Consider the following 20,007-nt stretch of genomic DNA (forward strand, 5'->3'; position numbering starts at 1 on the left):
ACATGTATCTGCTGTTTCATAACTTGCCTGAAATAACGGCATGGTTGCATTCTATCATGGCCATGCACCCTGACGCCTACTCTGCACTAGCTATATACATAATGCTCCATCTTGCCTTCTACAGTTCAAAATCCAAGCATGAAACTTACGGATCCCTTGTCTGACGCGATACTCGACCCGGGAAAATAAGAGAAAGCGAGACAATCTGTACATTGGAGAGTGTCGGGGGTCCGCGAGCCTAGGGATCTAGTCTCTGCGCCTCGCGTCTACAAAACCAGTCCTGTTTCTTGTACTTCTTTACCGTCCGCGTATTTGCCAGGAGACTTGCGGAGACGGCCTCTTTCCACAATCACCGATGAACAGCTTTTCACCGCCATACAGGCTAGAATGCACACTACACCTTACACTACACCCATTCACAACTCCTTTCCCAGCAGCCCGGTTGACTACGCCAAATTTCGACGTCTTGTCCTTCTCTACGCCAACACGCGTACCCTTCGCTATCTTACTTACCTACACAGAGACAACATTCCTACTCACTTAAGTTCACACAGTCCTGTGTTTGCGATTGGTTTAGCCATCCTCAACCCTCGTAACATCCTGCTTCTACAATACGTCTATGTGCTAATGCTGCTACCCCGCGCTACCCTAATTTAGCTTACCGCACGCCCGCTCCGGACTGAGGTGTCTTCTTATACCGTGTTCTTCAAACCGTTATTGATAGGCGGCAGAGTTTTAAAGCTTTGGTTAAGGTTTGTGAAGCGGGGAAGGAGGGTGGGTTTACAAGCCATAAATCTACACACTAGATGGACTATATATGTTAGGAGATATATTATTTGAGACAGGCTTCCTAGAGGCCCAGATGAAAATGAGGCTTTTCTTAGTTATTTTCGGCAGCTGTGGCGTGGATGGCTTGGAGTAAGAATTGATTTACAGCTGACTATACTTCTCACCAGTCCTGTACTCTTGGGAAGAGTACTGTTGTGGAAGAGTGTGCTCGGTGCAATGCTCCTATAAGTGTGAATGGTTGAGTAGTGATCCTCTCCGGTCCTTGTAGGACTACGTACGAGAACACAGTGCTCCGCCACAATACCTTCCTAAGACCCGAATTCACCTGTTCCCATATTGCCGTCTATCTTCGCTATGGTACACTAAGAGAAGGGAAACAAGAGTGGAACAAACGGTTTACATGCCAGTTAAGGCGACACTCGCTTAGAGACTTGTGGGTACAGGACGTAGGCTGCGCTACCACGAAGCGAAGCCCTTTACCGTTGCTGCGGCTGACAAGTGTCAAGTGTAGCACCCTGGATAACAATAGTTCAGACTACTTCATTGCCAAGCTCTACGGGGCACGCGGGGTAAAGAAGTCCGATCAGTACTTGTGGCTGTACTAATCGGTATTATATAATCATTCAGCCATCGTCCACATTTGTAGATATGGCTTGCCGAATGTACTAATCACTGTAGCGAATAGATGTCTTGCACCACACATGGGACTAATAGCACTTCATGCGGGTCGTACATAGTATCGCACCGTTTATGGATTCAGTTAGCTCAGGTTGCAGGTAGTGAATGGACGAAATGGCGTTGTTATGGCAATAATAGTGTTGTAAGGTCCAAATACGTCGGCCGCCTGACGGTCGATAAAACGATAAATCTGGGGTAATTTTCAGGTAAGAGTCTCGATTTTGCTTAAGCTCTGCCTCCATACGATATTGCTTGTTTCTTAGCACGAAAAATAATTTTGGAAAGTTGAGTTTACTGCGAAGTCAAGGGACCTCTCGCTTCGTATAGGATGCAGGGGTCATTCGTCATACAAGAGGGAGAGTTAGCTGGAATGGCCGATCGGGAAAGAGCCGGACACAGTACGAAAATGCAGGGTGATGGATGGAAATTGTTATCGCTTGCCTTTCTTGGTAGGTTGCACGGTGATGAGCTAGGCTGTAATGGGGGTATGTTTGAGGTGAAAGGTTACCTTACAACAGTAGGTTGCACCGTACTTAGTCATCTACCACTCCTCCCTCAATACCTGCTGGATCTTCTTGAAGAGCTCCCGAGTACGCTCTGAATCCCATTTGGTGACACTAGACTGGTTCAACTTCGGGCCAATTGACACTCGGCTACTCATCTAAGTCTTTGCTGTTGCTCGCAAGGTCAAGGGGAGGTAGGTATTGATTTTTGAACGAGCTGTCACAAAATTGCTTCTTCCTCCCACATCAATTAGCGCACCCACAATCGAAATTGCTGGGCTATGCCGCATTCGTCGTGTGTCACCCAAGAATGCACTGGAGGTGAATATAAGGTTGAAGAACCTAATCTTTCGAATTCCACTGTGGTATTTCAGTATTAGTGACACGGCAGAAGACTCCAGGGGGAAATATTGATGGCTACGCGAGATGTCTGTAACCACGAGTTATAGAGGAGTCATGTATTGTGGGCTGAGGGTGCGAAATGGTTTATAAAGTATGGTGGGACGCCAGGCCCAAAGCTGATTTGGCAACCCATCGCAGAGCCCCTCCGACTCACAATATCGCTCTGGATTGCCGTGTGAGGTACGATGTAGGATGGCATATAAGCTTAAGAGGATAAGAGTTGGAAACTCTTGGCTTGAGGATGAAGGAGCTTGAAGTTTAGGGGGTGAGTGTTCTAATCAAAGAGAGCAACTTAGGGAAATACGTGAGCCACGAGTACTGCTTCCTGAAACTCATACGCTCCAATGGCCTCACGGACCATAACAGATGGTAATTCGGACAGGGGTGCGCATCCTTTGAATAGATTTGCCCTGCACTGGGAAATATATGTTGCCCACCCTGGGGGTGGAATAGAGGGTAGGTGCCGTATAAATTATTAATGAACCGCATTTAACACTCGTACGCGTTTTATCTCAGTAAAGAATAGTGGTGAAGGGGCTCACGTGATTTGCCATTGCCCCTTTTCCCGACGCCCCATCGTGGTGGCAAACCGGCCCCTCGCGTACCTTTTCTAAGTTCACTTGTGCTCAGCAATCCCTGTCATCATCCTCAAAGAGTGCTCGAGCATAGCTTGATATCTTCTAAGCTGTAATTGACTTTTGTGTCCTTCACTCTTTCACAATCATGCGGAAAAGTGCTAGTTCTGTACTTAGGCGCCGAAGTTACATAGAAAGAGGAACAGTACAAGTTATAAGTTACGATTAGCTGCAAATTATGCAAAGTTTAGTGGCTGATAGTAAGACACGCCATCAATCGTTGTTGTTAAGTTGCCCTCTGCATAAAACAAATTCGTCATGTAATCAATGGTGAGATGGAAGCCACCGGGGGTAGTCACCTTTGTGCCGGAGCCATGGGCGCCTGTAGATGTGATATTTGAGTACCAATTGTACAGGCTGGCGGTGGCATTGTACGGCGTGACCGAGACGCTCTCGAAACCCATCACCGTGTTAACACCGTTGTCGCAGAGATCGTAGTATGTGACGTTGATGGTCTGTATGTACGAGCCGGATGCGTCGTAGGTGATGGTGACGGCGGCGGAGCCGGACGCTCTACCCTGCAGAACGTAGCTGCCAGCGGCCAGCGACTGTACCGACGGAATCGTCATACCTGGCGTATACTGAATAGCCCAGGGGATGACATCGGGGATCCCCGGCACGCTCGGAGGGTCGATAGGCGTGCGGCTAGTTAGATTCGCCACTATGATCCGGATTCCTTGGCCGTAGGGCTCAGTTGATGTCTCGCACGGGAGGGGAATGGATCCGCCGCACGCGGGCGAGCTCGCAAGCATCTGGTAGTAGACGATGCGGGTGCCATCGGGGGACCAGCGCGGATCGGCGCCGGAGTTCCAGTTCGGATCGTTGACGCTGCCTGGCAAGCCATCGCCCTCGGAATTGATCTGCTGGCCGAAGTAGAGGCCTCTGTCGCCATATTGGTCCAGCAGCCACGGCTGGAAGAAGCGGCGGGCGCCGTTGTTGCGCACCGAGGACACGGCCCCGGTAACGAGCATGTCAATGATGGGAGGTATGGTTCGTAAGCCGGCGAGAAACATTTGGCGCCCCGTGCCGCGTGTGTCCATGATGATCTGCCATCTGCCGTCGGGAGAAAAGTCGATGGGGTCGACGTACTCGGGATGCTCGGTAAGGCGACGCACAGCGCCAGTGTCCAGGCTGATTGCGAAGGCGTCAATGTTGCACGATTCGACCGGGTAACCGATATAGGTGAGCTCTTCGCCTTGGCTCGCCCAGCCGCGGAGCTCGCCCATGGAAATCCCAGAGGTGTTGACAGCGCTTCCAACCGTACGTACTACGACTCAGAAAAGTGAATAGTTACGGTCACGTGAGCCGTACAAACGTAAGAGGACTGTCAATCGTAACGTACGACTGAGAGAGGTCCCCTTACGGTCCGTAATACGTCTCAGAAAGTCGATTTTTCCTAGTAATATAGGACCTGATTAGACATCCATGGGCAAGCGTTGGGAGGGCGTTTGAGGGGGCGTTTTTGAGTAACAATCAGTGAAAACTCTGTTGTGTGCTACAAGCAAGAACGCGTTAGAGAGGGGGGCTAGGGTATTAGATCTTATGCAAACAGTTAACTTTTTGCCCTTACTATTGTCCTTAAGTTATAATTTGCTATTCTCTCTTACTAGCAATTGCTTATACAAAAGGCATTAGAAAACCTTAGAGTTGCAGCAATATTATAACTCTTATTAAGAGGACTTTACTATAGCTAAGGATAACAGCCCCTTGTTCGCAGATCCTCTTACATAGTAGACAAAAGTAGGACGTTTCTCCTACCCCACGCTCTTTAAAATCGCCCTTGATTTCCTCTCTATCCTGTGTACGTCCTGTGACCGCGAGTAGGAGAAGGACTTGCCACCTTAACAGGAACTGCCTCTCTAGAGAGACAATTAAGGCTCTTTAATTGCAGAAGAACTAGCTCTGCTAGAGGGCAATTCACTAAGCTCTTAGCTCTCTTAGATTATATTTGTTCTAGCGTTACGTTGTAACTTCTGCTAAGTTGTTAAGCTGTACAAGGATTCTTAATTGTTACAGTTAAGACTTGTAAGTGGTCCTTATGTTAATTGTATAGTAGAAACGTACTAAGAAAGTCAGACGTAACGTCCCGGATTTGGTCGAGTCGAATCGTATTACGTACGGTTGGAAGCGCTGGGTGTTGATCTGCAACTGATTGCCGTTGGCGGCGATGATGCCCTTGTTGTTTGGGTTGAAGAGCAAGTTGACATTGGTAAGCTCATAGCGGGGATTAGTGCCGTCAGTGCCAGTTGCGTTGAACTTCAAGCGGGGGGTGAAGCCTATCTCATTCAGCTGGGTGCCCGAGTAGATGTATGCGTTGAACGAAATATGAACCTGGTCTGGAGCTAGCCGGAGTTCGCGAATAGAGCCACCCGCCCCAGTGTTAGAGTCATTTGCTGTGTTGCTCCATCTGATCGGGTAGATGTGAACTTCATCCGGTGTGCAATCCTCACTGGCGAGTTGATGCGCGCCGCAGTCGACGATGTTTGTGCCAACCATGACCCGACTACCGTCTTTGAAAGCCTGAGGATATGGAGTCAATGCTGTGGAACCGACACTATTGGCCGCCGAGACACCACAAGTAATGCATTTCCACGAATCGCCGTTGGGGAAAAGGTTGCCATCTGTCTTCAATATGATCAGCTGGGTTCCAGTATATATGGTGGCGGGGTCTGGCGCTGCTGGAGCTCCAACAAAAGTCACGTAGGCGGTAACATGGACACCATCAGGCAGGAAACTCCCACTGCCCATGACATTGCCTGAGGTTGTTATGCTGATACATCCTGTTCCATGAGGATTAAGCGTTGTAGTACAGCCGTTCTCTGAGGTGTTAGAGGTTGCGGGCGGCGGGGGAACCCGGTAGATCTCAATTGGTTCAGGTGAAGGAATGGGTGCTATCGTTGTGCTGGCTGCGCTCTTCTTGCCCAACGAAGGAAATTCGAGTTGGGGGATGCTGATGCTACCGCCAAGCGCAGGCAGAGATAGGGCAACAATATTTGTAGGAATCCGCATTGTAATGAGGGACCAGAATCTAAGTGCCTCGACAGGCTGGGATGCAGCTGACAGCAAATTCAATGCCAGTTTATAACCGCAGAATCTGTAGTAATTCATCAAATGCCCACCATCCGATATGTCCCCTCCTCGGCTCGGGTTAGTAGCGACTACGGGGCTGGGCGTTCTTTTACAAGGGAAAAATCTAAAGTGCGTTACAAAACCTATCCTGGAACTGGTGTCCAGGGGTCTGTACTGACTCCATGCAGCCGGATACGATCTTTCGCATGGAAACACTCCCCGCATATGACCACGCAGTAGTCCCGCGGGGTGGCCGCAGGATGAATTGCGGGCATCAGGACTGTAACCAGGATACTGCTCCTGAGTGAAGCGTGTGGTCGGCGTGAGAAGTCGGAAAATATCCCGCGTACATGAGCGACAATAGCGTTGTGGTCGCCAGATCTTGATTGAAATGTCCGCGGCAGGCGAGCCAATAGAAAAGTGCACAGTATGCGCACAATACGCCGTGCTACCGCGGAGAGATTCTTACGCTAGAAAAAGTCCGTGGCCATCGCTTAGCTTATGAGTAATACACCATGAATGGACACAAATTGGACTGATACGATGTCTTAGCAGTCGGGGGAATACTGGTTTGTTGTTGGAAGTTATCTCTTAAACTACAATATTGCCGGCTTCCGTCTCTACCATACAATGTTGAGAAGCATCTCGCAGACTGCTAGAGGCACGAAGACATGCAGCCAACGACGCCGCAAGAGTTCAGCGCGCCCAGCGATGTAGACGAGGGGCTCTTGCAGTTGAGTCTCGATGAAAAGTTGTCCTTCTTTCTGGCAAGGAGTCGTTCCAAGCGAATGGGCTGGAACGGCTCGGAATCCCCCCTCTAATGGTAGCCGTTGCGATACCTCGGATACGAAGAGAAATACTAATTATAGACATTTGATGGTCCACACGGAATACGCGGGATAAGGTCCCTCCGCCTAGTACGTTCTTCTTTCCACGGCTCAGGCCTGTGCTCACGGTATTGGAATAGCACCCTATTTGTCTTCTGCCATGCGCCATATCCACGATGTTGAGCTGCTAGAGCAAGTCGGAAAGCTCCTCGGTGACGAAGCTCGAAACAAGAATGTCTACGTCTTGTTTGTGCCAACAGTTTGTCTGTAACGATCGCCTCTCCTCGGTCGTGGCTTCGAGGAAATCGGGGAAGACCCCGTACTCAGCGACACATTGGGCGCCGCCTTCGTTCGAGGCCTGCAATATCGAGGTGTAGCTGCTTGCACCAAGCTCTATGCCGCCCACGACTAGCCAACAGATTCCATCGAAGACAACGTGTGTATGATGCGGCGGACGCTTCGTGAGCTGCACTTGTTGCCATTCCAACTGGCATGTAAGCTCTCTAACCCCTGGGCAGCCATGACTGCATACTAAAAGATCAACGGTGTGCATGCCAGTGAAGATCCATTCCTGTTAAGAACCATTCTCCGCGAGGAGTGGGGTTTCGATGGCCTGACCATGAGCGACTGGGGGGGGACCTATAGCACATCCGAAGCCATGAATCCTGGTCTTGATTCAGAGATGCCCGGACCCACGGTCTTTTGGGGCAGGGCTTTGAGCTGGGCTGTCTCTAGTCGTATGGTCTTGGAGGGAGCTGTTGACTAGTCTGTGCGGAACCTGCTAAGGCTGCTTTAGAGGGTGATGCCGCATGGAGTCTCTTCCTCGGACGATCCTGCCGCAGCTAATACCGTCGAGAATCAAGTGCTTATTTGTCGAATTGCCTCTGAAGGTGTTGTGCTCTTGAAAAACGCTCGGAACATCTTGCCCATCAAGCAAGGAGAGAAAAAGACTTCTGCCTTGATTGGGAACCATATTATGAACCCTGCCCTAGGTGGTGGGAGCTCTGAGGTCGAGCTATATTACACCGTCACACAATACGATGCCACCGTCGAAGAGGTAGGAAGAGAGCAGGAAGTATGCTCTTCGTGCATATTGTAAGTCTCTGGGTCCCATCGGTCATGTTCTGCAGCCAACTTGACCGTAAGAATTTAAATTCAGGCCTTACTTGCGGAACCTTACCATTCCGGAATCGGCGGATGCTAGCAGGCTAATCTAGATATTCGAAGAAGATCCCGGAGAATGTTCTCACGCCGACCCGCTGCTCAGGACGACTTCTTCGAAGAACCTGATTGATATTCCAGAGAGCCTCAGTGGCTCCCTTTCTGAAAAATTTTAAGCCCGGGCCCGATCGACGTTCACTCCAGTGAAATCGTGTCGCTTTCGTATCGTCCTGGCGGTCACGGGGTAAGGAAAGCTCTTTATCGACGGTACTGAATCAATCGACCTGTGGACGGACCGTCCTCCCGAAACCGGTGAGACGCCCGTATTGAACCGCGTGTCCATAGAGAGATTTGCCGATTTCGATGCTTTGGCGGGCAAACCTGTTCAGCTGAGTTGTTTCTCAAGAACTTGAGGCTCGGAGAGCTATTGGCACCGCCGCCACACCGACAGCACGCATCGGCGGTTTCGAGGCCATTGACGAAGACCAAGCCATTCGCGAGGCGGCGGAACTCGTGAAGGTGGTCGAATTTCTCACTGCCATGACGGGCCTTTCCATCGATTACGAATACGCAGAGTCAGACCGCAAAGCCTTGCGACTCCCCAACCGCCTCGACGAGCTGATTGAGGCCGTGCTGAGCACAAATCCCAACACGGTGCGTTATAACACGCTCTTCATTTTTCTTCTATGGCTAACGTTGCAAGATCGTTGTGACGCAGTCCGGTCTACCCATCGAGATGCCTTGGGTTGACAAAGAGGGCACCGTTTTGCATGCTCGGTTCGGCCGGTAAGAAACAGGAAATGGCCTGATCGATGTGTTCTTTGGCCACGTCAACCCCGCGGGTAGATTCTCCATGACCTTTTCAAAAGCGCTGCGACATACCCCAGTATTCCTAACATTCGGCAAGGTGGACCCCACCATTCTGTATGGAAAAGGCGTCTTCATTGGGCATAGATACTACGAGAAGATACAGTAGGTTCCGCTCTTTTACTTCGGATACAGCCACTTGTATCCTATGTTTGAACTTGCGAAATTTGTGGTTCTGTCAGTGTTTGAAGCGTCGCCAGATCACGAAATGAAGGTATCTGTCAAGGTGAGCAATGCTGGTCCGTATGCTGGAGCCGGAGTCGTTCAGATCTATGTCCAGTATCTCACGAGCTCTATTCAAAGACCCATTCGGGAGCTCAAAGGTTTCAAGAAGGTGAGAATCGGTGTGGGAACGACGGCCTCGGTCGAACTTCGGCTGGGCAAGTACCCCATTTCGTTCTGGTGCGAGGAGCATTCCCGATGGAAGGCAGAGCAGGGCCAATATGTGGTCATTGTCGAACGAAGCACTAATCCGCAGGACGACGTTTTGCGAAAGAGCTTCACTTTGGAGGAAACATTTTACTGGTCGGGGCTGTAGTATTGCCTTAAATAATTCTTTCTACAGTATTGGAGTCGTAGAATAGTATCTCCGCTCAACCTGCCTCGAGCTAGAGCGTAGCTTCTGGTCCAGTCCCATCGAGATCATCGGATGCTTTGGAGTTGAGCATTGCCAAAATGTCCAGAAGTCTTCGTCCGTAGGTTCTAGCGCGTTTTCTGATCGCATCGTTGCTGGTGGTTAGCCTCAATTCGAGGAGAATGGTCCCTACTCGCCGGATTCGTTCAACCTGCATGCACGGTCAGAGACAACCAATGACGAACGTGAGAACACTAACTGTTGGCTCCCCCTTTACTTGGAGGTAAATGAATGGAATGTCATCTAACGTCTGAAGGAAATCCGAGATCATCTCAATGTTCTTCATGGACAAGACGAGAGGATCGTCGGCCAGCCCCGTGATGTCCGCCATCCTACTCTGGGTACTTTGTCGTAAAATAACCAGTCTGAAGCAATGGAATGTTACGAGGATGGTGCATCTCTGGACCCAGAAAGACCGCTTTTGAAATCTGACACCCTCGCTATCGTCATCGGACGTCTCCAGGTTGGACACATACAGCCAGTGAGGGAGATCGTCCAAGAGACCTGTGTATTCGAAGTAGTCCTGCGCGAGTCGTGCCCTGTCCTGTTCTCCTTGAACCTGTGCACACTTTCGTATTTCCAGGACCAGTTTAGCGGCGCTCAACGAGACGCGTCGAAAGAGATGGAAGCCAGCCAAGAGGCGATCTTCAAATGCTTCATCATACCAAGGCTTGCTGGGGTCCACCAACGGTGCCTCTTGGCCAGAGTCAGGCTGCAGGGTCAACCCTCCATAGAAGAGAGGTTCGAGCAGCAGGGCTGTGCGGTCTCGGAAAGCGGCAGCCACGTGGTCCGAAGCATACATGTGCCAGAAATTCAGACGCAGCAACTTGCTTTCCACAGGGTCAACACGGGGTAGCCTCTCCTCGCTGTACAGGTGGAGCGTCTGGGCAATGAGGGTGGCTTGGCCCTGGACGTGCCATGCGGCGCCGTGCTTCCCCGTCATGTGCTGAAGGGCAGTGGAGTGGAAGACACGGATGACCATGGAAGCCGAGTTCGGGTGCTCAAGGTCATAGTCCTCGAAGGACCTCAAGGTTTCCCGGGAGGCGTGGAGAAAAGGCTTCACAAGGAGATGGCGGTACGGGATTAGCGAGTTGGGCATCACCGACGCAACGGACGCGCAGACGGCGGTAACCAGAGCGAAGCCTCTCAAGAGAGCCACTCGCTCTTGCTCGTTGGCGGCATCGTGATGGGGGTTGGGGAGCGCGTCGGAGAAGAATAGAGCGGCATTGGCGCGCAGCGTGGGCTCGTGCACAAGGGGAGCGGTGGGAAAAGTGTACTGCATATACAGGTCGATGCAGTAAGTGACTACTTGCAATAGATTCAGCGACGGCAGGACGGCCTGTAGCGACACGGCGAGGCCATCCTGGATGCCGCGCGGCGACCGGGCCGAGTCGGGAGATGCGATGGCGGGTAAGTCGACATCGGCAGGCTCCCACGAGGCGAAGCCGTCCGCCGTCGTTACCGTCATCATCGGCGTGGGGGCCATCGTCGGCGTGGGGGGCATGCTTGCCGGTGTCTGGGGGGCGGGCGACGCTTGGATGGGCGACCGTGGGAGCATCCGGGGACCGCGCTTCCTCTGGGGAATTGTGTAGGCGCAGTCGAGGTGCGAGATGCGGCAATTGGCGCAGGGAATCGACGCGTCGCACCTGACCTTGCGCCGCTTGCAGCTGTCGCATGCCCGGCTCGCCGACGACCGTGAGCAGCGCATCGTGGACTGTGGATTGCTGTGGATAAGGAGAATTGCGCACGGAGAAAAAGCGACGCGCTTGTTTTGCAAAATTTCCAGCACCCTGCAAGCGCCATCCCCGCATTTTCATGACTGAGAATTGTTGCCACGGATGCACTCCACACCACTGCAAGCGAACCATCACGCGACGACGGGATGCAGGCGGGAATGCGAGGCGGCGTGGCGTGGAAAACAGGGGAAGCTGGCTCCGCTAGCGGCTCCAGTCATGTCAACATACACAGTATGTACAATACGAGTGCGGAGAGCTCGAATGCAGTCCCCTAGCGAACAAATCCCGCCTTGCGCATCTGGCAGTGCGCCCCCAACTTGAAGCACGTGATTTTCCACGTCGCAATTGTATACGGAGTATCCGAGTAGCCTCCTCCCAACATGGCCGAAAACTGTGCGCCCTGGGATAATCTGGAGGTACCTCGATCTCTTCGTAACCTCGTACCCCCGACTACTCATTATTATTTCTGTTGCGCTGTTAGTGGTATTATATGCAGCTGGAGATTCACCCTATCGCAACTGTCAACTAACAATTACAGAAGCGTCATCGCGTCATCGTTCAGTTCGTCGTCAACATGCTCTTGACCCTGTAACCATATTCTTGCCCATAAAACGCCATCTCGTCTTATCCCTGCTTTAGGATTAGCATATCCAATCCTCTACATCATGCTATGCTTTATGCAACTATCACGAATAATACATAAGTTGTGGTAGAGAACACAAATCCGCCAAGAGGTCGGTTCATTCGGCAAGCCACAGCCGCAAAAGTAGACATGTCGGTATGATTACGTAATATCAAGGCATACCCTTTTGCAATGTTTGGATTTTTACCCATAGTTCTATCCTATCTCCGGCTAGTTTGCCACATTCATCGGCCTTGCTACTTTGGCGGTGCAGCTTGACGCAGTTACTCTCAGACAAGCACCCATTTCCCGAGCTGTCGCTCGAACTATTGATCTGTCTATTTATTCCTACCTCCCTGGCTAACAAGAAATGGGTGCATCCCCATGGATAAGCCTTAGCAGTATGAATAATATGATGCGGCGCAAGTGTCGATGGTTGTGATCAAACAGTGAGGCGCAGAGAGGCTTCTTGTGGTAAGCGTGTTATGTTCTTGGCATCTTGCAGGACCCTGTTGCCTAAGCCCATGGACTGAACAACACAACTTTTACTCATGGCAGCTCTTTACTTCCTGTCTTTACCAGGCCTTTCGGGTAAGGGTGGTTCGGCCGGGCCTGTCCAAACTACGAACCTACGACCTAGCACCAACGACTCACGGAGGCAGCCTTGCTCGGTAGCTCGAAAAGGCAGGGTGGGATTGCCGAAAAGAGGGCTAGATCGTATCTTCAAGGAAATACTTCCACAATGGCAAGACCGTTTCTGGGGGCTAAGGAGCTCTACACCTTTCTTCCGGACGATATTGAGAAACTAAGAATAGGCCCACTAGAGAGCAAACTCTACTCCATACGAGTTTTCGGTTCATTCGAATATCCCAAGCTCCCTGGCCCAGACTACATTCGGCTCCTCCACCTAGAGCCCGCCTCTGATAACCCCTTGGAATTAAGAGGCTGCCTCAAGGTTCACAGGCTCGACGCGCAGTGCGAATATGAAGCTATCTCATATGCTTGGGGCGATTATCCCGAGTTCAACAGGGCTCTCTTCTTGGAAAATCAAGTTTTGAAGATTACCGGCAATCTGTATGCCGCGCTCATGGCATATAGCTACCCTGACCGCACCAGAGTACTATGGGCGGACGCTGTATGCATCAATCAAGCGGACACAGTCGAGAAGACTCAACAAGTCGCCATCATGGCTGATATCTTTAGCAAGGCAAAAACAGTGCAAATCTGGCTCACGCCAGCCTCAGGATGGGCAAAGGACGCTATGGACTTTATGGCAAATCTCTCATCGAAGGCAGAGTCTTTTGGGATAAGTGCTGAAGTTGATCAGCCTCGATGGATCCCGAGCTGGCCTTCTCTCAACATCACCGACGAAGAAGCGAAAAACCTCATTCACGATGCCATCGAAGCCCACGTCGACTATCTCCTCTTTCGCTCGTGGTTCAATAGAGTATGGGTTGTTCAAGAAGTCACCTTGGCCGTGAAGCTGGTCGTATCTTGTGGACATTCCGCCGTGGACTGGACTAATTTCGCCCGCGCTTTAGAAATCCTTCGCGGAGCGCTACGGCAAATCCCGCAAGGAGAAGAGCGATCGAGGCTAGAAGGCATCAAGCCAGCTTGGGAACTTGTACGGCACCGGGACGTCTTCAGACTGCTGGATCAACATGGTGATAGGAACCATCATCTCATGACCAACCTTGCCGGGGTGCAGATGAGTAACAAGGCTTGCTCTGACGATCGCGACCGGGTCTACGCAATGCTAGCAATGACGAGATCTCCATACTCTATGACTCCAGATTATGACAAAACCGTAGCCGAAGCTTATACTAACTTCACCAGGAGGTATTCTCCAAACACACAAATTTATTCGGCGGGACTGTGCCGAAGACAACCCCGCACCAATTTTGGGGGTGTAGACATGGACCCCAAGAATAACCAACGACTGCCGATTGATATCGCAGATCGCAACTACCTGCCTTCGTGGGTTCCGGAATTTCGCCCATCATTAAACCTTGCATGGGCTTCGCCATTTAATGGAAACTATTGTACTGCTAAAGGGACCCCGTTCTACTTCCTCCCGCATCCGGAAATGCTCAATGTCATGTGCGTCACAGGCACCATCTTCGATGCTATTAGCATAACCAGTTGGGAATACGACTCGAAAAGCGCACTGAATTGCGTGTATGACTCAGGGTTCTACTTTTCGGTTATCGATCTTCTGGAGAAAATTACTTGCTCTTCTCCTGACTTTGTATTTCAACCCATTTCAGAACCACCTTGGCTGATCCTAGCTAAAACCTTGACTTGCGGAACCGGCGAATGTTATGGAGCGGAATTCCCCTTAGTGCGCTACTCTATGTTCCAGAGTCTCAATCACCTCGAACAAGGTAGCTTGCCTTGGCTGACTGCAATCTGGGATCGCTTCACAGCACATTGCTTTGCTCCAACCGGAGAAGTATTTCAACACATGCTCCTTAAGACACTGGGAGTAGAGCCTAGGCCGCTTTCTACGGACGGCAAAATTGCATATGGGTTCCTTGTCTACTTAGCTAATACCCTTGTTTACAACCGGTTATTCATAACTATGGAAGGATATGTAGGACTTGCTCCAAGGTACATTCGGGGTGGTGACCTTGTTGCCATTCTTAATGGCTGCCATATACCATACGTGGTTCGGCCTGCATGGGAGGTGAAGTACAAGGATGAGCTGCTTAAGGGGGCGCTCCAAGTTATTGGGCCCTGCTATCTTCACGGAATCATGAACGGAGAAATCCTCACGAACCGGGATGCGCCCCGGTTCTCGCGGTTGAAATGGACAAGGCACGACGGTGATATGGCTGATTCTTTAGAAGGGTGGATGACGCTGATCTAAATCACCTAATGCGAGAAATGACTTCAATGCCTTATGTACTTGCTTGGCTCTAGAGCTGCAACTTACGTATTTGAAACTCACAACAATATATCGAACACATTTTTAGGTCTCTGGGTAGTTGATTAGCCTGCTTCTTTCCTACACGTACAACGCTCTTGTTCGCCACAAAATAGGCCAGGCCGCCGAGAGTCAAAAGCGAGGCGATCTGAAAGAGAATGTGTAGATTAATTATAGCTTACATAAATTTGTGCTATGCAATGATACCGCCATGTCTGCTTATTTGGCTGTGGCTGCCCAAGATACTGCCCCCGTAGCGGATTTGCATTTTGCACCACGTATATCATTATCAATAGCCTGAAAATGCAATGTGAGACGATATATGCTCCGAGGACTCACTCCGTGGCGTAAAGCAATGATAAAATGTAAGCTGACTAAGGAACCATTACTGGTGCTTATAACTCCCTTGTTTGCAGTAACGGAGCATTCCAAGCTCTACTACCTGCTCGTATTCATCAACCACTGCTGCCTACCCTAGTGTTGTGCTGCTTTAGCACCATGCTGTCTGGCTTCCTCCTTGGCATATATAGGCCCTTAGGTTCACTTCACTCTTTAGCAATCAACCCAGTTCCTTATGACCCTGGTGCTCCTAACGGCTTCATAGCCTCCATGAGTCCCACAACCTTACTATCTTGTCGTCTGACCTGGATGTAACGAGCTTGCCGTTTGGTGAAGATGCTCCGATGAGACCGAATCTGGATATCTGGAGCAATGCTCCTGTGCCCGAGTCCCACAGCCTCACTGTCTCATCGTATGACGCAGATGCCACGAGCTTGCTGTTTGGTGGGAATGAGACTGGTTAGACCGAGTCTGTAAGGCCTTCGAGTGTCTGGAGCAATACTCCTATGTCTGAGTCCTACAGCCTCCCAGTCTTTTCGCTTGACCCCGATGCCACGAGCTTGCCGTTTCGGGAGAACGTCAACGGGAGACTGAACCTGTATAACCCTCGAGTGCCTGGTGCGATGAAATCTAGCCGTCTAAGATTATTGGAGGCGCTGCGATCTATTTTAGAACCGAATCCCAGAATTTTGTCGTAACCCAGCTGGCTTGAGGGCTAAAAATTGGAGCTGAACTATATGCCTGTAAAGGTGCGGCTGAAATGAGTTGCCCCTTGCCAAGAATGAATTTCGTAGCATCATGTATGAGGGTGAGCGGTTTTGTGCTCTTCGCAGTCTTCCACGTAATTAGAAATTGAATTTCTAAAACTTCTGCCTGGATATAAACTCACAATAACTACTTGCCAGAGCAGTCTGATATCCTGGCCCGTCTCATACATCTTCTCCAAAGGCCCTTAGCTTCGAGCCAATGAGAATGTGATCTTGAAGAAACATGTGTATCATGCTGTTGTCACAAAGGATACTTCCGCATCTCTGAATGTGACCAGGACTCTTGACGCAATCGGTGAGATGGTTAGCCTAGTAGCAGCACGCATATTCAATATGCATAAGAGGGCTATTGCTGATCCAATCCACGCGTGCTAGAAATAGTGACTAGCTATGAGGTGCTAAGACTTTCGCCCGAAAGGGTAGAACCTTTGTTGCAGCTGCATTCTATGGGAAGCTGGTTTTGCGAGTGACTTCTATAATTGCTAGCGTAGGTCTAGAAGCTGTCTATCGATACACAAAGCTCATGATGCCTTTTTGACGTTTAACTTTATACGGAAGGTACGGCTGCCGGTCTCTGACGGCGCAAAACCGCTGTTACAGGCTATAGCTGTGCATAAGGGTTAAGCCGCATTCGCTAATGGCTATATCACGACCTCGGGACGGGTACAGCATCAGCAAGACCTTCGTAGATGGTCAGATCTATCATCACCTTAGAACAGCTACAGCATCGGCTCGAACGAAAAGGCAAAGGCAGTTTCGTGACACGGCACCTGGTATTTCGGCAGCGTGTCTGGACCGCAACGTCCGGTGCCCAGGCCGGCGTGGGCTGCGTCCAGTCTCACAACCACATCGTCCTCGCGCCTCAAGTCCGTTGGATGTTTTGCGTCGAACGTGCTCTGGGCTGTGTAATGCTGCGCCGTGAAGTCGAACTCCATCGCACCCGCTTGTCCAACCTCATCCACGCGCGCGACGCGAATGCCCCTCCCCTTGCCGTCCGTGAGCCTCAACCAGCGTGTGCCTGTTCGATTCCCGTTCTCCTGGGGGAATTCGTAGCTGGTGTGCAGTGTATCCGCTGTGCGACTGTGCAACCCGAACTGCTGCGAGTTACGGCTGTCGGCGTACGACTCCTCAGGCCCGATGCCGAGCCACTGGGCAACCCGGAACTCTGGCCGTAGCCGCATGTCCAGGCCCAGGCGTGGTAGCTTGGAGGGACAGTGGCCCCGTGGTCTAACGTGGTATCCCAAGAGCACGGTTCCGCCTGGATAGACAGTGAGCACGCTCTTGGTGTCCAAGCCCCACTGGCGGATGATGGCTCCGATGTACGCGTCTACGGTGATGTGTAGTGATTCTTGTGGACCGGCGTCGAGTGATACGGAGCGCACACGGACCTGCATGTTGTCGACACAGTACTCCTTCCACTCTGGCCAGTTCCTCTTCGTGTCGTTCTCCGTTGGGGGCCGCCAGGCTGAGATGACGGGGCCACTGGAGAGTAGCTGTCTGCCATTTAGCACCCACTCGGACAGGCGGCCAAAGACGCGGTCGAAGTCGAGGGAGAACGTCGCGCCCTCGACGCGATACGCAAGCCCGGAATCCGTCAGTGAATATCGAAGTGACGGTGACTGAAGGCTCAGTGGAACAGACGGCCATGAACGCTGGGAGAGCAAACACTGGCACCAGGCGATCTCATGGCCACTCTCTGCCCATGCCGTGGCGCTGCCTAGTTTGAGCTTGGCAGTAACCCAGCGGGCTAGTTCGTCGTTGCTCCCAGTGGTGAGATCGGGGAGCGCGAGAATGCTAGTCTCGAATGGGCTTGTAATCGGACATGCGAAACTCTCGCTGAGCACTACTTGCTCCTTTGGCTCGTGACTACACGGTAGACTGATTAGTCGGTGACCAGACCCAAAATCAACATTTGCATACTCATCTTCGACCACGGCCACCTCCACGACAATAGAAAGCCCCTCCAGGTTGTAAAAATCGAATAGGTTCCGTATCTGAGTCTCCTTCTTCTCTGGATCAATTATCATCTTCACCGGCTCGATGACCTTCATAAATTCAACAAGGCCACGTGCGGGTGTGTGATCCGAGTTGACGATTCCGTCCAATACAAACGTTGCATCATTTGGATTGTCGCCAAAGTCTCCGCCATACGCGTAAATGCCTCGCTGCTCGTCCCACAGACCGAGGTTGGAAAATTCCCAGAGGAAGCCACCTTGGAGCCTGCGGTGTTTGTAGAACATGTCTTGATACTCTTGCAATGCTCCCGGGCCATTGCCAATCGCCATAGCGTATTCAGCCAGTATGATTGGCTTTGTGAAGTGGTCGCCCTCCGACAAAGCCTTCTTCTCCAGATTCCAGAGCTCCAGGTACATATACGAACAGATATCGGCCGTTTTTGCCTCTCGGTCTCCCTCGTAGTGCACCAGTCGCGTCGGGTCATGAGCCTTTGCGTATTCGAACATAGCGACATGGTTGCAGCCATACCACGCCTCATTGCCGAGACTCCAGATGATAATTGACGTATGGTTCTTATCCCGCTGAAGCATCTGAGCAACCCGGTCGACGTAGGCCTCTCGCCAGGACGGATTATTACTAGTGTACTCAGCCACGATGGGACTGATGACTTCCTCGACCGAGTCCGCACCGTCCCATTCCGACGGTGGTATATTTTTCATGCCAACCTTTGCACGCTCAAATCCGTGGCACTCTAGGTCGGCTTCATCCATGACCCACAGGCCCAGCTCGTCGCACAAGTCATAGAATCTCGGATGGGAAGGATAGTGAGAGGTTCGCACTGCATTGATATTGTGCTGCTTCATTGTGATGAGGTCCTGTCGCAAGAACTCCAACGGGACCGCCCGGCCAAGGGTAGGATGGTGATCGTGATGATTGACGCCTCTGAAGCAGATGGGTTTGCCGTTGACTGTTAAGTTTCCGTTGCGCATTTCCACCTCCCGGAAGCCGACTTTTTGCGAGATCTTCTGGCATGTTGTACCATCCTTGGACCTCAAGTATATCTCGAGATTGTGGAGGAAAGGTGTCTCGGCGGTCCATTTCGCCGGATTCGCCACGGGAATCTCAACCCTCACGTCGGTAACGTTGGTTGCTACATCCCGAGTGTATTCTCCAACTAGAGCGCAGTTGTCCTGGAGGCTCACCTCGAGCGTGCTGGGCGTCGTGACATGCAGATGCAGTATGACCTGTAGCGTCGCATCGACATACTGCTCATCGAGAAGCGTGCGGACACAAAAGTCATTAATCCTCGCGACGGCAGAGAAGCCTAAAAGATGCACGTCCCTGAAGATCCCTAGAACCCGTAAGCACAGTGCGATTGTCGAAACAAGACGAATAGTTACCAGAAAGCCACCATTGATCCTGGTCCTCGATGTAAGAGCCATCGCACCATTGATAGACCCGGACCATGACTTCGTTGTCGTCATCTGCTTTGAGGTAGCCGGTAACGTCGAATTCGGCCGCGTTTCTGCTGCCCTGGTTGTAGCCGACCTGAGCGCCATTGATGAAAAGATGGAATGCACTGTCCACTCCATCGAACCGTAGCCGCAATTGCATGGGCTGCTTCCATTCTTGCGGAACGCGAATGAATTTCCGGTACGTCCCAACCGGGTTGTCCGTAGGCACAAACGGCGGGTCGACCGTGAACGGATATGGAACATTCGTGTAGTGAGGCTTCCCAAAGCCTTGCAGCTGCCAATGGCCTGGAACTTGAATCACATGCCATTGGCATTTTGGATGTGTAGGGTCGACTGCGTGCAAAGGCGTTGGAGCGTAGTCAAAGTCCCAGAGCCCGTTTAAGAGAAGAGCGTGTTCCGGGATGAAGTAGGCCCTCGCTGGGAGGCGATTACGCTGAAAGATGTGTTCATTGCAGTAATCTGGAGGTTCCTGTGGCTGGAGGCTCACACTGTCTCCAAGGATCATCTTGAAGTCGTTTTTCTTGCACCGGATTCAACTGCAACTGCATTCAGCCAGCAAGAGAAGTGACACTTCATATATAAGCTCGCAAACAGCGAAAGAAGTGCTTAAGGCAGGAGCCA

The 20,007-nt window shown here is 51.3% G+C and overlaps 7 protein-coding genes across 7 annotated transcripts; 3 read left to right on the plus strand and 4 right to left on the minus strand.

The window, feature by feature from the left end:
• Positions 1 to 2: 2 nt before the first annotated feature.
• On the plus strand, positions 3 to 2,634 carry BDR25DRAFT_359556 (uncharacterized protein; the record flags this gene model as incomplete). The annotated part of the gene is made up of 17 exons (XM_033696109.1): positions 3 to 158; positions 193 to 592; positions 685 to 774; positions 825 to 918; positions 977 to 1,000; positions 1,058 to 1,381; positions 1,436 to 1,476; positions 1,527 to 1,662; positions 1,698 to 1,788; positions 1,855 to 1,880; positions 1,921 to 1,970; positions 2,005 to 2,057; positions 2,089 to 2,153; positions 2,225 to 2,332; positions 2,365 to 2,398; positions 2,444 to 2,547; positions 2,613 to 2,634. 17 exons carry the CDS (start codon positions 3 to 5, stop codon positions 2,632 to 2,634), a joined length of 1,818 nt encoding a protein of 605 aa, XP_033543491.1.
• A 549-nt stretch (positions 2,635 to 3,183) lies between these two features.
• Positions 3,184 to 6,016, minus strand: BDR25DRAFT_377242 (uncharacterized protein; the record flags this gene model as incomplete). Its single annotated transcript, XM_033697487.1, has 2 exons — positions 3,184 to 4,258; positions 5,157 to 6,016. 2 exons carry the CDS (start codon positions 6,014 to 6,016, stop codon positions 3,184 to 3,186), a joined length of 1,935 nt encoding a protein of 644 aa, XP_033543492.1.
• A 1,047-nt stretch (positions 6,017 to 7,063) lies between these two features.
• On the plus strand, positions 7,064 to 9,469 carry BDR25DRAFT_327994 (uncharacterized protein; the record flags this gene model as incomplete). The annotated part of the gene is made up of 11 exons (XM_033692360.1): positions 7,064 to 7,162; positions 7,205 to 7,274; positions 7,323 to 7,397; positions 7,467 to 7,660; positions 7,700 to 7,978; positions 8,121 to 8,214; positions 8,314 to 8,447; positions 8,479 to 8,718; positions 8,768 to 8,850; positions 8,911 to 9,036; positions 9,067 to 9,469. The coding sequence occupies 11 exons, from the start codon at positions 7,064 to 7,066 to the stop codon at positions 9,467 to 9,469; spliced, it is 1,797 nt and encodes a 598-aa protein (XP_033543493.1).
• A 97-nt stretch (positions 9,470 to 9,566) lies between these two features.
• On the minus strand, positions 9,567 to 11,246 carry BDR25DRAFT_205149 (uncharacterized protein; the record flags this gene model as incomplete). Its single annotated transcript, XM_033684450.1, has 2 exons — positions 9,567 to 9,716; positions 9,765 to 11,246. Coding segments are annotated over 2 exons (1,632 nt in total), but the record flags the coding sequence as incomplete, so codon positions are not given.
• A 1,047-nt stretch (positions 11,247 to 12,293) lies between these two features.
• Positions 12,294 to 14,898, plus strand: BDR25DRAFT_395756 (uncharacterized protein; the record flags this gene model as incomplete). Its single annotated transcript, XM_033698394.1, has 5 exons — positions 12,294 to 12,349; positions 12,374 to 12,397; positions 12,445 to 12,523; positions 12,564 to 14,773; positions 14,808 to 14,898. 5 exons carry the CDS (start codon positions 12,294 to 12,296, stop codon positions 14,896 to 14,898), a joined length of 2,460 nt encoding a protein of 819 aa, XP_033543495.1.
• Positions 14,899 to 15,462: 564 nt separating this feature from the next.
• Positions 15,463 to 15,645, minus strand: BDR25DRAFT_168785 (uncharacterized protein; the record flags this gene model as incomplete). Its single annotated transcript, XM_033684109.1, has 1 exon — positions 15,463 to 15,645. A coding segment is annotated over one exon (183 nt), but the record flags the coding sequence as incomplete, so codon positions are not given.
• A 1,002-nt stretch (positions 15,646 to 16,647) lies between these two features.
• On the minus strand, positions 16,648 to 19,891 carry BDR25DRAFT_377249 (uncharacterized protein; the record flags this gene model as incomplete). Its single annotated transcript, XM_033697488.1, has 3 exons — positions 16,648 to 17,749; positions 17,855 to 19,262; positions 19,312 to 19,891. 3 exons carry the CDS (start codon positions 19,889 to 19,891, stop codon positions 16,675 to 16,677), a joined length of 3,063 nt encoding a protein of 1,020 aa, XP_033543497.1. The 3' UTR covers positions 16,648 to 16,674.
• Between the last annotated feature and the right edge of the window lie 116 nt (positions 19,892 to 20,007).

Source organism: Lindgomyces ingoldianus, assembly GCF_010093535.1.
Source record: "Lindgomyces ingoldianus strain ATCC 200398 unplaced genomic scaffold BDR25scaffold_33, whole genome shotgun sequence".
Classification (NCBI taxonomy): domain Eukaryota; kingdom Fungi; phylum Ascomycota; class Dothideomycetes; order Pleosporales; family Lindgomycetaceae; genus Lindgomyces; species Lindgomyces ingoldianus.